The sequence below is a fragment of the Mauremys reevesii genome, linkage group 4 (genome assembly GCF_016161935.1).
Source record: "Mauremys reevesii isolate NIE-2019 linkage group 4, ASM1616193v1, whole genome shotgun sequence".
In the NCBI taxonomy this organism is placed as follows: Eukaryota; Metazoa; Chordata; order Testudines; family Geoemydidae; genus Mauremys; species Mauremys reevesii.
In genome coordinates, this window is record NC_052626.1 from 149,511,112 (window position 1) to 149,526,366 (window position 15,255).

Below are 15,255 nucleotides of genomic sequence, written 5' to 3' on the forward strand. Positions count from 1 at the left end.
TTTTGGGCGGGATCAGAGATGGCGTTGGGAAGTGAGTGTGTTGCAGCCAGCAGGCCAAGGGGAGAAATCCCAGCACGGGAAGCACAGCCCCTGGATTCACTCAATCAGGAAGTTTTTCAAACATCTCCTGGGTGCATAGGTTCCATCTTGCGCTAGCTGGGGACCAGACACCTGCCACTGGATCGCCTGGCATGGGCGGTGCAGTAAATATGCCCCCCCAAGTGTATGCCCACTCATACCAATGGTGCTAACCCTGCTGGGCTGTGAATGCAACAAGCCGAACAGGACATGAGGACGTATCAGGCAAGATTAAAATTAGTTTCACTTGCGAATCAGACGTGGGAGAAAGGAAAAGGGGGGAATGTTTCATAGGTCAAGTAAGAGTCTGAAAAATTTCTTTCCATTTGAAAACTGCGGGAGCCAGGAAGCCTGGGTCTCAGTCTCCTTTACTCCAACCACTAGACCCCACTCTCCTCCCAGAACTGGGGAAAGAACCCAGGAGTCCTGGCTCCCAGCCCCCCCGCTCTAACCACTAGACCCTACTCCCCTCCCAGAGCCGAGGAGAGAACCAGGAGTCCTGGCTCCCAGCCCCCCCTGCTCTAACCCACTAGACCCCACTCTCCTCCCAGAGCTGGAGAAAGAATCCAGGAGTCCTGGCTCCCAACTCTTCCTGGACTAACCACTACTTCCCTCTGTCAGGCTGACCCCACTGCGTCACCTGCTCCATCTGCCTGGACGTCTTGGAGGACCCCGTCTCCATCGAGTGCGGCCACAATTTCTGCTGGGGCTGCCTCTCGGCTCACTCGTCCCAGACATACCGGTGCCCGGAGTGCCATCACCCCTGCTCCAAGCACAGGATGATCCCAGACTCACGCGTCAAAAGCCTAGTACAGAAATTCAGAAACATGCCACAGAGCGGGAGAGAGACAGAGCGGGTGAGAGCAGGGGATACTGGACATGGGACACGGGGACTTTCTGTACTAGGAGGCACCAGCTCTGATCCAGGAGGCCAGGGACGGGCTGGCTCAGGGGGTGGGAATGGGACATGGGACCTTTCCCCTCCAGGGGGCACCAGCTCTGATCTGACACCAGGGCGGGGGATAGGCTGGCTCAGGGGTATGGGAATGGGGCACGGCGCTCTGCTCTGGGGAGCTGGAGACTGGCAGGCTTAAGGGTGGGGTGCCAGCTCTGGCCTGCTCTCTCCCTGCAGCAGGGGCCGGGGGCTCAGCCAGAGCCGGGGCGCCCGGTGCAGCTGGTGCGTCTGGATGACAAAGGGGACCTGACCCTGGACGAGGAGGCCCTGAGCCGCTGCCTGGAGCAGGGTGGGGTGGGGGACGCCCCCGTCTGCCTGGTGTCCATCATTGGGGAGCAGCGCCGGGGTAAATCCTTCCTGCTGAACTACCTACTGCGCCGGCTCCGCAGCCTGGTGAGTGTGAACGGGAACAGGAGTGAGCTGGGGTGTGAGCGGCCCCATCCTGCCCCCTGCTGGGGGGTCAGAGCTGCACACGGGTCCGTGAGCAGCCCGCCCCCCACAGCTGCAGTTAGCAGGAGCCATGGCTGGATCCTAGTGTCTCTGTCTGCCTGTCTGTCTGAAAGTAGTTTGTCTGCACCCCTAGTGTGTCCGTCTATCAGATTCTGAGCAGGCCTGTCACCATGTATTCCTCACCACCACCATCCCACTCGAGAACAATTAACTCCCTGTGACAGTTTTGGGTTCAACCCAGACCAGGGAGACGTGTCACCGCTAGCTTCCCTCTTCAATGCCACAACAGGCAGTCCACAACCCTGCAGGCCACACCCAGGCTCTCACTGCCCTGTTGTTTTGTGCAGAGGGACCCCAACACCCTTCCTATCCCAAGTCGCCCCCAAACCAGCTGCCAAGGTGATGAATTGCTGGGCTTCCAGGAACTGTGAGTTCCGGGTCACCCGTTCCAGCCTCCCTGTCCGCCCTGCCAGCAAACCCTTCAGCACTCAGCCAGTCCTGTCCTCTTCTTGGGGGAAACAAACACGGAACCCCGACTCCCGGGCTCCCCAGAGACGTCTCCCTGCAGTGGCCAGCCCGCTCCTGCAACACGCCCAGAAACCATTCAGTGTGTTGCTCCTTTATGGAGACAACGTGCGGCCGCTTGACTGGGATGGACAAATGTTCAGATGCCAATCGCTGCCCTGGGCTGGTTACTACTCAGAGTGAAACAAGGTTGATTAAACAAAAGGCCCATTGGGTTAAGTGGCACCATGTGTAAGGAGTGAAGCCGGAAAGGACAACAAGCAAAGAGAAGGGAAAATACACGTCACTCTCTAACACTGAACTTCCACAAGCTACAGGCTTTGCCAAGGCAGTTTCCTCCCCTAGAGTCGTTTCCCGGAGACTTCAGCCCCCTCGGTCGAAGGACCCACCGTTGTGTGATTTCAAGAGCTCTGGCCTATTTTGTCCTGCCAGTGCAGGGTAACACCAGTGTCTCTTTGCCCCCCTCCTATCACCCCAAAGTTCAGCGTCTCCATTTAATGTGCAATACCAGTGAGTGTCCAAACGTTTCCTGTAGCGTTAATACAGACCTTGCACAGTGATAGTTATTGCCGGTGGGTCACTGGCCTTTAGCGAACGTCTCACACAAGCCACTTTGATAATACACAGATATTGCCGTTGATTTGATTATTTATTTGAAGTTCAGGCTCCGCCCACTCATCTTTTTAGCCCAGGAAACCACTGAAATGAGTCCTTTGAAAAGCCAAACCCAGCCTGAGCGTCTCTTGCCCGCTTGGGTATCGCGGGGTTATCTCTGCCGAGCTTGACGTCATTGTGTTGCTTCTGTGTAACTACATTTCCGATGTCCTGCGGTTTCCTTTGGAGACCCAGTCGAGCAGGTTACCACATTCCCTGGCCCAGGGCAGCCCGGGGGATGCTGGACTTGCCAAACACATTTTAAGAGCCTAATTCTCAGCCATGACCACACCCCTTTGTGCGCACCCCGTGCAGACATCACCCACAGATATGAAGGACCCATGAGGGCTGAGTTGGTCAGTGAGGCTCACCTGCCACCCCTTAGGTTAGAACATGATGCCAGGGCGTGAGGTGCAGTGAGTCCATCAGGTCTCACAAGAGTTGGTGGCACAGAGCAGTGACCCACCAATTGCCCTGTGTCACACCCCCATACCCTCCCCTCCCAAACCCTGGGGATTTTCAGGATGGTGTGGGTCGGGCCCAGTCAATCTTATCCCCCCACCCTGATCTGACTCCTCCTCACGGCAGGACGCGAGGGACGGGTCATGGATGGGCCAGGAGGACGAACCCCTGGAGGGGTTCAAGTGGCGAGCGGATGAGCAGCAGGTCACCAAGGGGGTGTGGGCCTGGAGCCAGCCCTTCTGGGTTCCGGCCAAGGGGGGGAAGGTGAGTGGGGGCATTGGGGGTGCACAAGGAAAGAGGAGGGACCATGAGTTGTCTGGGAGAAGGGAAAGGGGAATCGAGAAAGAGGGTGGAGGGCTAGGAAGAGAGGGAAAGGGGATAGACCTGGGAAAGAATCCCCATGGGGCGCCTGGTGGAGAGATAACGGGGGGAATGGAGAAGAGCGAGAGGAGGGAGCTAACACTGGGGCAGGCGAGAACGAGCTGCCAGGTGCCAGGGGGGCTGGGCAGGGGGCAGCTCCGGGGGCAGAGGGGCCGTGGGTGGCTGGACGAAGCCAGGAGCTGACCTGGGGCTCTCACTCTTGGCCCCCAGGTGGCCGTGCTGCTGGTCGACACCGAGGGCTCCATGGACCTTGAAAGGAACAAGGAGACGAGCGTCAAACTCTCTGCCATGTCCATGCTGCTCAGCTCCTACCAGGTTTCGGGTGCTCGGCATAGGGTGCTGTGCTGTAGGGAACAGGGCGGGGGATTAGGCGGGGGACCTCTCCTCTCCTCTGATGGTAAGGGCTGGTGCTAAGGCCCCATAATGGCACTAGGGGGCGCTGTGCTGCAGGGAGTGGGGCAGGGATCAGCAGGGGGCGCTCTCCCCTGGGGGTCAGGGCTGGCCCCGATGCCCCGTGCAGCGCTAGGGGGCGCTGTGCTGCAGGGAGTGGGGCAGGGATCAGCAGGGGGCGCTCTCCCCTGGGGGTCAGGGCTGGCCCCGATGCCCCATGCAGCACTAGGGGGCGCTGTGCTCGGGGCGGGTGCCGTGGCTGGGAAGTGGCCTGGGGCGGCTATTGCTGCAGCTCTGTTCATCTCTTCATTATCTGCAGATACTGAACATTGGCCGTCAGGTGAAGGACCCGGATCTCGAATACCTGGAGGTGAGGCCAGGCAGCGCGATGCAGAACGTGGCCAGGCCAGGGTCTCCCGTTAGCCCCACAGGGTTATTATCCCTCCCCAGGGGTCCTGTGGGGAAACTGAGGCCCAGAGAGAGAAACCGACTCTCCACGGTCACATGGGCCTCTGGAGTCAGCACTGTCACCGCACGGCCCAGCCTGGCTCTCTGCTCCCAGGTGTCCGGCATTGGCCACTGGGACACAGTTGGGACCCCTCCCTCCCCTCCAGCCCAGCTCTGCCGTTGGTGGGAAGCTGCTGGGGCCAGGGCTTGGGGCGGTCGCTCTGCCCCCTGCCCTGCCGGGTCGAGCCCCTGGCAGTCACACCCTTAGCAAGGTCACTGCACGTCCTGCCTCTCGGCCATGTCCCAGGCCGTGGTTTGGCCTGCGGGGCTGTGCAAACAGTGCTGGTAGCATCCGGCAACCTGAGGCAATGGTGTTTTTCTGGGGCGGAAGGGGCGCAGCTCAGGAACCGCTCGGGAAAGGACCCTACATCAGAATCACTAACCCATCCCCACCCTGCACCTCCGCAGAGCACCCTGGAGACAAGCAGCGAGCCCTGGAACTGGATTTGCTCCTCTGTGGGGTGTAGGGGGCGGAGGAGGGGTATGTGCTAACAGCCACCCTCCCCCCAGCACCACACCCTCGTGCCCCACGGCCTTCCCCCATCCCCTGGGCTGGGTGTACCTTGCTTCTCTCTGCCCCACAGAAAATGCCTCTGTCCGTGTCCAGCTCCATTTCGCGCTTGCTGGGCCTCACTGCGAAGGGAGCAGGTCAGATGGGGGGTGATCAGGCCCTTTCCGCTTCACAGGATCCCCCCGGCCAATGTAAACACCTCCCAGCCCCCAGACTCACTCCCTCCCCCCAAACTCTTCACTCTGCAGATGTTTGTGCAGGTGGCCGAAGTGGTGGGAAAGAAATACAGACTGGAGCCCATTCAGGTGAGACGACATTCCCCCCACATCACTCGCCCTGCCCCATGTGTCCCCACAGTGCACCTCTCCCCCACTCCACAGCATGCTCCTGCCCCATGCACCACCACCCTGCCCCACGCCCTTCAGGGTTGAGGCTTCCCCTGCAGACACCGTCCTTTGCCCCCTTCCAACCTCCGCCACCCCCAGTGACCCCCCACTCCCCTCCTGTCTCCCCTGCAGCACCTAGACCTGCTGGTGCGAGACTGGAGCAGCTCCCTGGTCCTCGGAGCCCAGGGTGGGGAGCAGTATCTGAGAGACGTCCGACAGGTGACTGTGGGGCTTGGTGGGGGGGTGGGGTGAGGAATGGGACATGCAGCCTGTCCCGTGTGGCGGGGGTTGGCTCTGAAAGTTCCTCCACTCTTTATTTAGTGTTGCTAGCTGCATTTCATTGTTGTAAGTTCTGTATATCTATATAACGATTCCCCCCGGCTCTGGCAGAGGCTGGCGGTGACGTCCCCCTGCAAACACCCCAAGGCCTTGGAAACGCTGAAGAGAATCAGCAGCCGCTGTTACCTGATGCCCTTCCCTGGCAAGCGGATCATGATTGGGAGCGAGGGAACCCTGAGAGGTAACCGACCCGGAACAGCGGCTCTGAGCCCCCTGCCATGCGCCGGGCAACGCGACTGGGTCACAGCACATGCCTGCACGTGGAAGGTAGAGAGAAGAGGGATCAGATGGTCCCCAGTTTCCCCCACTATTGTCCATCTCTCTCCCCTTCACAGACATGGATAAGGATTTCCAGGAGAGTCTGAGGGACTATGTCACCACCTTGGTGAGCTCTGCCGGTCGACACGTCCGGACGGACCGGCATGGGGAGCTGCTCACTGGGACACAGCTCGCTGCCAAGATAAAGGTGGGGATCGTCCAGCTGTGCTGGAGGGAGCAGGAAGGGGATGCTCTCCCTTTGCAGTCAGTGATAATCCCAATACCCATAAGCGTCGCTGTGTGACCTTTCCACAGCTGGCCCTCCCCAGAGGTGGCTGCATCTCACAGCTGAGAAAACCCATGTTCACAGCCTTTCTAAGCCCCGTGAGTCTGTGACGTGATGGTTTCTTTTGGTTCCTTTGCAGAATTTATCTGATGTGATGAAGAAACATCGCTCTGGGTTCTCCTCTCCCTGTCAGGTACAGTCTCTGTCTCGGACCTGATTGTGGAGTGTTTCCCCTCACCCTTCCATATCAGGGCTGGGGCAATGTTGGGAACTGGGTCCATGCTGCTGGAGGTGATGGGGAAAGGGTCCAAGTGAAATCTCACGTTCGGGGTAGAAGATTTTGATTAGCTTGGAGGGTGGGTGATGCTGGAGGCTTCGCCCCATCTATGGACCCATCTCCTGTCCATGAGACCCACAGCACCAAATCCTGTTTTTCCCCCAAGAGATGCCCGTTGGCATTTAAATGAGAGGAGCTTGTTAGAGCTGGCCAAAATGGGGATGTTTTTCCTGCAGAAAACTTGGGAGTTTCCAGGAAAATCTCAGAATATTTCTGTGTGGAAAGGTCATTGTGGCAGGTCCTGGGAATTGTAGTTCTTGTGCCTCGTGTTCCCCATTCTTCTCCACGGATTGGGCACCTGGTTGAACTACACATCCCATGATGCACTGCAGGCAGCATGCAGTAGCAGGCCTCCCCAAGAGGAGAGACTCTGCTCCTGCGTCATGGGGATGTATCTCGGGCAACCCATCAGTCCTCCCCATTCTCCTCTATGGGTTGGTGTAACAGTGTGGCACCCACCTCTCATGAGCCCCCTTCTGATCGGATGTGTCTGAGCTTCTTGAACCACTCCCGGCCCTAGGATCTGGCCACACCCCAGGGCTTCCTCCCTGGAGGCGATTGTTTCCCCGCTCTGGGTCTGTTCTGACCCCAGCTCTCCAGCCAGGCCTCTTAACAGTTCAGCTCCCCTTCCGGGGGTTTAATCATTGTCCAAGTGTAGGTCACGTCCCCAGTGGCTTATCGGGGGGATCCAGGCCCACCCACTACTCCAGGTCCCAGCCCAGGGACCATAACAGTAGCAACCGTACACCACAGTATCCCTTTAGCAAAACTGTCTTTTGTTCCCTGGAGCACCTCCCAAGGTCCCAGCCTTCACCGACACCCTACCCTTAGCTCAGGACCCTTCTAAGTTCAAGCTCAGCAGCTAGCCAGGAGCTCTCCCTCACTCCCCTGGTCCCTCCTAGCACTGAGCTCTCCATTATGGTGCAGTTCCCTTTGCCCAGACAGGAGCTCCCACCTGCACTCCACTGGCTCCTGCGAGGAATTGTCTGTCTCTGGCTCTGCAGCTCCTTTTTATAGGGCTCTCCTGGGCCCTGATTGGCCGCTCCCTGCAACCTCATTGATTGGCCACTTCCCCTGCAGCCACTCAAGCCTGTTTGGAGGACCTCTCCACTGCTCCCTTCCTGCAACAAGTCTGGCAGGGGGCTTCTGGGCCTAGTACACCCCATCGCAGTTGGGCTTCCTGCTTCAACTGCAGCTCCCAGGAGCCCAGCCTTCAGAGGAGAATGGGAGGTTGGGGCAACCAAACTACATCTCCCATCATGCATCATGGTATCCTCTCTTGCTGATGGGAGGCGGTGCCTCGTGGCTTCAGGCAGCAGCACCAGCTTTCCAATGAGTTGGGTGGTACTCGACCCCCAGCTCTGCCCCAGGTCCTGCTCCCACTCCATCTTCTCCCACCCCCACCCCAGCTCTTCCCTCCCCCAAGTGTACTGCACCCTCGCACCTTCCCCCTTCCACCCAGCACCTCCTGCATGCCACAAATTAGCTGATTGTGGTGGCTGGGAGGCCCTGGAATGGAGGGTGAGGCACTGATCAGCTGAGGCACTGGGGGAGATGGGGGAGATGATAGGGGGCTGCTGATTTTTCTCCATATGTGCTCCAGCCCCAAAGCACCCACAGAGTTGGCACCAATGGCAGCAGGACAGCATGGGAGGTTTAGTCCAAACTCAGTGCTGGGTGTACAGAGGAGAATCAGGCATCTGAACCACATTTCCCATGATGCACCAACATCTCCTCTCTTGGTGCGTGTCTCATGGTCATGGTGTATCACGGGAGGCACCTGCAGCAGCAGGGGAAGGGGGCAGAAGGTGGGTTCAGGGGCTCTGTCTGCTGGCCCCTCTGGGGAGTGGGGCATAACCACATCACAGCACTGTCTGCTCCAGCCATAACCCCCCTGCCCACCCCCTGTGAGAATAGACCGGCCTAGCAATAGCCCCTCCAGAATAGCTGCACTGCAGAGACTCTTCCAGAGTCATTGCTCCTCCACAACAAGATTTAACCCAGCCCGAACAATACCCCTCCCCCACCCCAAAAGGAGAGTGGAGATTCACACCCAAACCACCTGCTGCCTGGGGAATCGAGAAAAGCCCCCAAATACCCCCAGACCCGTGAGAGCCGGCGTCACTGAGGCACTCTCGGGAGCCAGCCTCAGGCCGAACTGGGGCAGGGAATGGAGCCAAGGCTGGGCTGCTGTGAGGGTCAGACCGCAAACCGGGGGTACCATAGCCTCAAACAGCTGCCACGCCCTCTAGCAGTGTCGCTTTGTTACCTGAGGCTGCTGCAGTGGAAGCTGGGTGGAGACAGGGGTCCATGAACTGCAGCTCACCCCGGCCGTGTCCTCCCCGTGCAGATGGCCATCACCTTCCACAACCAGAGAGTCCTGGGCAGCGCCCGCCATGACCACGCTGTGTTTCTGAACGATGAGGTGAGTGTGGGGGGACGGGTCTGTGCCCCTGGGCAGGGGAACTCGAGGCAACCATCCAAGCCAGTTCCACAGGCTCTGGGATTTGGGACAGGAGATGGGAGTTCATATCTCCAGCTCCCAGGGTGGCTGCAGAGATGGGAGACAGCAGCACATGAGTTGGGGGTTCTGCCCAGCACCAGCATAACGGGGCCCCCAATATCAGGCAGGGAGGGCTATGCAGCACTGCACATGACAGGCGCTTGATTTCAGTCAGGCGATCTGTGCCGTGCCCGGCACGATGGGAGCCAGCCCTGATCTCAGTTGCGGGGGTGTCTGAGCTCAGTTAGTGAGTGGGTCTGCGTGTTTCCTGGTGTGACATGAGCCTCACTCTCGGCCGTCTCTTCTCCTGGTGGCTGCAGGACAGCAAATCCCGGAACATGTTTTACTGCCTGAAGGTGCGGCCGAGCAAAATGGCGGAGCAGTTCGCGGAGCGGCGCGGGCAGTTGCTGAGGCGGTGCCGGACAGACATGCGGGAGCTGGCGCCAGAGAAAGAGGCCCAGCTGACGGAGCTGGAGGCGGAGCTGAAGCAGGAGGCCGAGACCTTCCTGGAGACCTACAGGAAGCGCTTCAAGAAATTTGTCATTGCAGCAGGCATTGGCACGGGGGCGCTGGTCCTGGCACCGGTGGGGGGAGCTGCCGGTGTCGGGGTCGCTGCTGCTGCTGCGCTCGGTATGGCTGAGGCAGCAGCCATTGGAGCCGGGGTGGGCGCCGTGGCTGGGATGTGTGTGGGCGGGGGCGTGGGACAGGGAGTTGGTGGGAATGTCACCTGGAAGGATAAGCAGAGGGCTGAGGCCAGCCCCAGCCAAAGGGAGCAGGGGGACGGCACTGAGGAGCAATCTGATGAAGCTCCCCTGATCAGAACAGCGCACTGCTAAGTCTGGGGTGACAAATAAGGTGATGGGGCTGCAGAGTGGCCGAGACACTTCGGCCACAAACCATCCTAGACCAGGGGAGCCACCCACCCACAGATTCTAAGAAGGGACATTGGGTAGAATCTGCTCTGAAAAACCTCCAATGACTGTGTGACCCCCAGGCCCATCAGTGCCAGTGGACAGAGGGTTCAGTGCCCTGTGTCAGCACCTTGTAATATATCAAATGCAAGTCGAGAGCACCCTGGGCATGAATATGCGTGTGTAACATAGGCCTTGTCACGCCGTTTGGGGTCACACTCACATGTAGATATGGAAAACTTGTTTTGAAGTCTGAATAAAGGCAGGGTTGGCAGACAAGTTTCTGCCAGACAAAGGACGTATATTTGCCTGTGTCATAAATATAGAGGGAAGGGTAACAACTGCTTTACCTGTAAGGGGTTAAGTAGTTCAAATAACCTAGTTGACACCTGACCAGAAGGACCAATGAGGAAAGAAGATACTTTCAAACCTGGGAGGGGGGGAGGATTTGTTTATTTGTTTGTTGTTGTGTGGGTTGTTCCCTTTCCGGATGGTAAAACATCTCCTGAAAATATACTTGGAATAACCCATCTCAATCCACAGAAATTGTAAGTAGGGCAAGGAAATGCATTAGGTTATCTTTTGTTTTGGCTTGTGAATTTTCCTATGCTACAGAGGTAGTTTTAATTCCTGTTTTTGTAACTGTGAAGCTGAGCCAGAGGGGAATCCTCTGTGTTTAAAATCTTTTTATTACCCTGTAAAAGTTACTTTCCATCCTGATTTTGCAGGTGTGATTCTTTCACTTTTTTTCTTTATAAATAAGTTTTTCTTTTAAGAATCTGATTGATTGTAGTGTCCGGAAGACAAAGTGTCTGGTCTGTGCTCACATTACTGGCCAATTCGTTGGTATGTTAGTCTCAAGCCTCCTCAGGAAAGGGGTGACGGGGCTTGGGGGGATACTTTAGGGGGGAATAGGGATTCCAAGTGACCCTTCCCTGAATTTTTGTGTTAATCACTTGATGGTGGCAGCGATACTGTCCAAGGTCAACGAAAGGAATTTGTGCCCTGGGAAAGTTTTAACCTAAGCGGGTAGGATATAAGTTTAAGGGGTCTTTCATGCTGGTTCCAACATTTTACCACAGAGTTCAGAGTTAGGGGGGAACCCTGACAAGGTGACAGTGTGGTGGGATCATTTTGAACTACAGACCTCAGGATTTTAAAAAGACACATTTTTCCTTTTCACTGCTTAAAAGCCAGGGAGTTATTTTTTCTTTTCTTTGCTGCCTGAGGAAGAACAAGCAGGCAAAAGGGTTCGGCCTGAAAATCAGGGAGTTTCTTTTAAGGGACACTTTTTTTTAATTTTATTGTAGCTGAGAGCAGCTGAAGCTTTTTTTCTTTGCGTGGGGACAGAGTAGTTAAGCAAGGAAATTCACAAGCTGTTTAGGGTTTTTTTTGCATTTTTCACAAGCTGGTTGCATTCTGTCTGGTGGGCTTTCCCTCGGTGCAAATACTTTTCTAGTAGAGATGTAAAGTCAATATTCCTAACTTTAGATACAAAAATGACACATGAATGATAATCCTATTCAGCAAATCAATACCTTTCCAATGATACTTCACAAACCCCATCTTGCATAAAATACATTATGATTATGACACAATCATATCATAATATTACTATGAAAAGCATAGGAATCAATGTCACAATCTGCTTGTGCCGGGCTGGACAACTGGCCACCCCGGTGAGCTCTGCCTCCCCAATGCAATTCCAGCTCTTAGCTCATTTCTTCAAGATACAAGGGGCTTGGGGGCTTTAAGTACCAGCCATGTCTCTACCACCCAAAGAGTTATTCCCGCCACAAATGTCCAGTCTCTCTCTGTGCTCTCCAGCTCCATCCAGGGACTCCCACTGCTGACACCGGGAGCAGAGTGTAGCCAGGCAGGAGGAATGTAATTATTACAGTGGCTGTAGGCTGACATAAATTAGGTCAGCTTAATTTTGGAGTGTAGACAGGGCCATAGTCTTGCTTTCACTACAGCTGTAGCTCCATGTTGTGCTATGAACTGGAGCGTGCGCCTTGAGCTGGAATCATTCCAGCTGCTGCGTAGCATCCCTGTGGGACAGCACAGCTGGTAGTTCTGTGCATTTCCAGGGGATCAGGGCTGGACACGCTGTCATGGAGTCCCAGGCCCGATGCTTGGGAACTGCTCTGTATGAAGCCAGCCAGGACTCTGGGTAGCGTGACTCCCCACAGGGCACGCTGTCCAGGCAAAGACACCTCCTCAACTATGGCGTTCCTCGGTCTGACCTCGGAGCATTCAGCTCCCTGTTCTCACTGGGCACTTCCTGCAGCAAGTCCACCTGAACGGACACCCGGGGAAGCTGGAGGGACCCTGCATCCCAACTCCGCAGTTAGCAGTGACTCAGCCAATGTTGTAAAACAGAAGGGTTTATTAGTCGACAGGAACACAGCATAGAACAGAGCTCGTTAACCAGAAAGCAGGGCCTAGTTTTTCTATAGGACAGGAATCCTTTGTCTCCCACTGTGTTCCCATCCCCGGTTAGTGAAAAAATACTAGTATGATCATAGAGTCCAGCACCAGGTGACTTGGTCACGCGACCCTGCAGCCATAACGCAGAGGCTGTTTGTAGCAGCTGAAGTGATTTTCAAGAAATGTTTGAAAATTTGAGAGAGGTCAACATTTGAGACCAACAAATGTATTTGGGGATAAGCTTTAGTGGGCTACAAGCCACTTTGTTAGTGAAAAGATGTGTTAGTGTATTTACACCTTCCTGCTGTCATTTTCACTCCATGCATCTGATGAAGTGGGTTCCAGCCCACGAAAGCTTCTGCCCAAATACATTTGTTGGTCTTTAAGGTGCCACAGGACTCCTCGTTGTTTGTGCTGATACAGACTAACCCAGCTCCCCCTCTGAAACCTGCCAACATTTGCAGTGATTATAGAGCAATATTTGATCCTTACAGAGAATAGTTGAATCTGAGGGATTTTAGATCAAGGGTCAATAACTGGGGGAGAGGGTTAAATCTGAAAGCGCTTTATATCCCTAACGGATCATTACAAACTAACAATGCAAACATTTTGGGAGGTTTTTGGTTTGATAATTTGATGTCCCTGTGACAGGGGCCGTTCACCACTGGTGGCGTCTCCCCCTGGGGATTAGCTGGGCCAGGCATTGCGCCCTCCTCTGGCCGTGTCTCTCCCATCATCCTCTAGCTGTCTGCCACGCTGGGGGCCGCCTCTCCGTGTCGTGCGCTTGGGCCAGGTCACCGTGTTTCCCTTTCTGGGGGGTATCAAAGTCTTCCCAGGATGAATCATCCTACGGAGTCCACTAGCCTCTGCCTGGTCTGTGCCACATCCCCAGTGGCCGGTAACCTCCCAACTCCCTCCTCTCCGGGAGGGACCACAGGCCTCGCTCTATAGCCCTGAGCACCTCCCTGCCTCCGGGACGGACTGCAGCCTGCCCTCCTGCAGCCCCCAGCTGCTCCTGGGCCTCCTGCAGCCCCCTCCTGCTCCTGTCCCGCTGGCCCTGCTTCCAACTGGTGGCCCCTTTGCAGCCTAAATCTCTCCCATTCTAGCTGCTTCGTTTGTTGATTGGGCACTTGGCCTGTTTCAGCTCGAGGGTTGCCAACCCTCCAGGCCTGTCTTGGAGTCTCCAGGAATTAAAGAGTCGTTTTAATACAAAACTGAGAGTTCAGTAGAGAGGAGGAAACGTTGCCGGGGGATTAGATCCATATTCAGTCATAAGAGAGATGAGGGGAAAACGGGAGGGAATCTGTGTCAGTGGGTGCACGTGGTCCAGGCTGGCTGGCTGGTGATGCTGCGGGGGGGGAGTGAGGCCCGTGTCTCTCAGTCTCCTCCACACGGAGCCAGCGTCACTCACGGACAAGGCCAATGAAGGACTCAGTGCGGTGCCCAGCCCCATCCACTGGGCCTTGGCCTGCCTGCTCTTTGCCCCCTGCGGCCCATGGGCAGAGAGCAGAGTGACCCGGTTCCCGTCCCAGCCCCATGGGACGGACAGGAGTGGAGGAATCTTTAGCCAGGACTCACCATCTCTCCTGGCAATGTGCCCTCCTCCTGCTTCCTCAGTGGGGAGGAGTTTAACCAGCCAACGCCAAAGACTCTTCCTCCCAGGAGAAGGAAAAGCCACTGAAGGTCCATCCCTTCACCCCACAGCGCAGGTTCACCATCGCGGTCGGGAGCTTTCAAGCAGCCCTCCCAACAGGGAAACCCACAAGCAGTTCTTCCTCTTCGTCTTTGTGCAGCGCCTGGCGCGATGGGGCCCTGATCTCAGCTGGGGCTTTGAGGTGCTTCTTATAATGTGCTATTCATATGCTTCACGCTGCTATAAAATTACATAATGATCCCCGAGCCCAAAGACTAGTTTAAAGTCAGAGAATTCACCTCTTTGCTGGTCATACAGGTGCTGTCCCTGCCTCCACCACAAGAGGTCTCTGGGTCTGTGATGTATTTGGTCCCGGTACTAACGATATATGATAATCTCCTTCTGGAAACCACAGCAGGGAGAATTTCAGTGACACCTCTCAGTAATGTCCATAGCACAAGTCTTTGCTTTAGGAGCAGGGGAAAGGAAAATCCATCTCCTGGATGATTTGCCATCCCAAATGGCAGCCAATCCCTGTGACCTGGGAAAGAGAGTTTCCTGAGAGTGGGGTGGGGTGTTGGGGAGGGGACGTATTTTGGGGAGCAGGGAAGGTTTCAGGCAGCGGTTTGTTGGCTAACATGGACCCAGGGGTCTTTTTGGAGGAAGTCCTGGCCCAACTCACCTTCCCAATAACGGAAACCCTCCGTGATTCCTCAGCCTGAATTTATGTCTCCCTCATTCCCTGCTACTAGAAATCGAATCACATCACAGACACCCCCAGGCCCCCCACCACTCTGCTGCTGCACCCTCCCCAACATCCCGGACCCGCGTCCCCATGAGTCCCACCTCCCTCAGTCTCTCACCGACGTGGCTTGGCCGGAGCCAGCGCAGCTGGGTGTTCCTATGCAAATTTTGCATAAATTGTCACACATTTTGCTGCACAAAACTAGGCAGCCGGGCTGTGGTGGTTCTTGTTCCCTGTTCTGCGAGGAATGTTGCAATGTTGTGGAAGGCGATGGCCATCTGCACGGGGAGGACACGGCTGGGGTGAGCTGCTGTTTATTTGGCTCCATCTCCACCTAGTGGCTGCAGCTTCCACCACAGCAGCCTCACGTAACAGAGCGACACCGTTAGCCAGTGGGGCAGATGTCTGGGGCTCCCAGTGCTGCCGGGCTCCAGTCTGACCCTCACGGCAGCCCAGCGTCGGCTGCATTCCCTGACCCAGGGCACTTGGGCACTTTCCTCTAGCCAAGGATTCT

General features: G+C 56.1%; 1 protein-coding gene and 1 long non-coding RNA gene across 2 annotated transcripts in view; both read left to right on the forward strand.

Moving 5' to 3' along the window:
• LOC120404123 (RING finger protein 112-like) overlaps window positions 1–15,255 on the forward strand; it is an 89,965-nt gene that overhangs the window by 2,152 nt on the left and 72,558 nt on the right. Inside the window, exons 2-5 of the mRNA XM_039536122.1 lie at window positions 709–935; window positions 1,211–1,426; window positions 3,251–3,388; window positions 3,716–3,820. Coding sequence (XP_039392056.1) covers window positions 709–935; window positions 1,211–1,426; window positions 3,251–3,388; window positions 3,716–3,820 — 686 coding nt within the window. The remainder of the gene's footprint in view (window positions 1–708; window positions 936–1,210; window positions 1,427–3,250; window positions 3,389–3,715; window positions 3,821–15,255) is intronic.
• On the forward strand, window positions 7,660–9,389 carry LOC120403366. The gene is made up of 3 exons (XR_005597527.1): window positions 7,660–7,889; window positions 8,870–8,944; window positions 9,343–9,389. It is a non-coding gene; the product is annotated as an uncharacterized LOC120403366 (long non-coding RNA).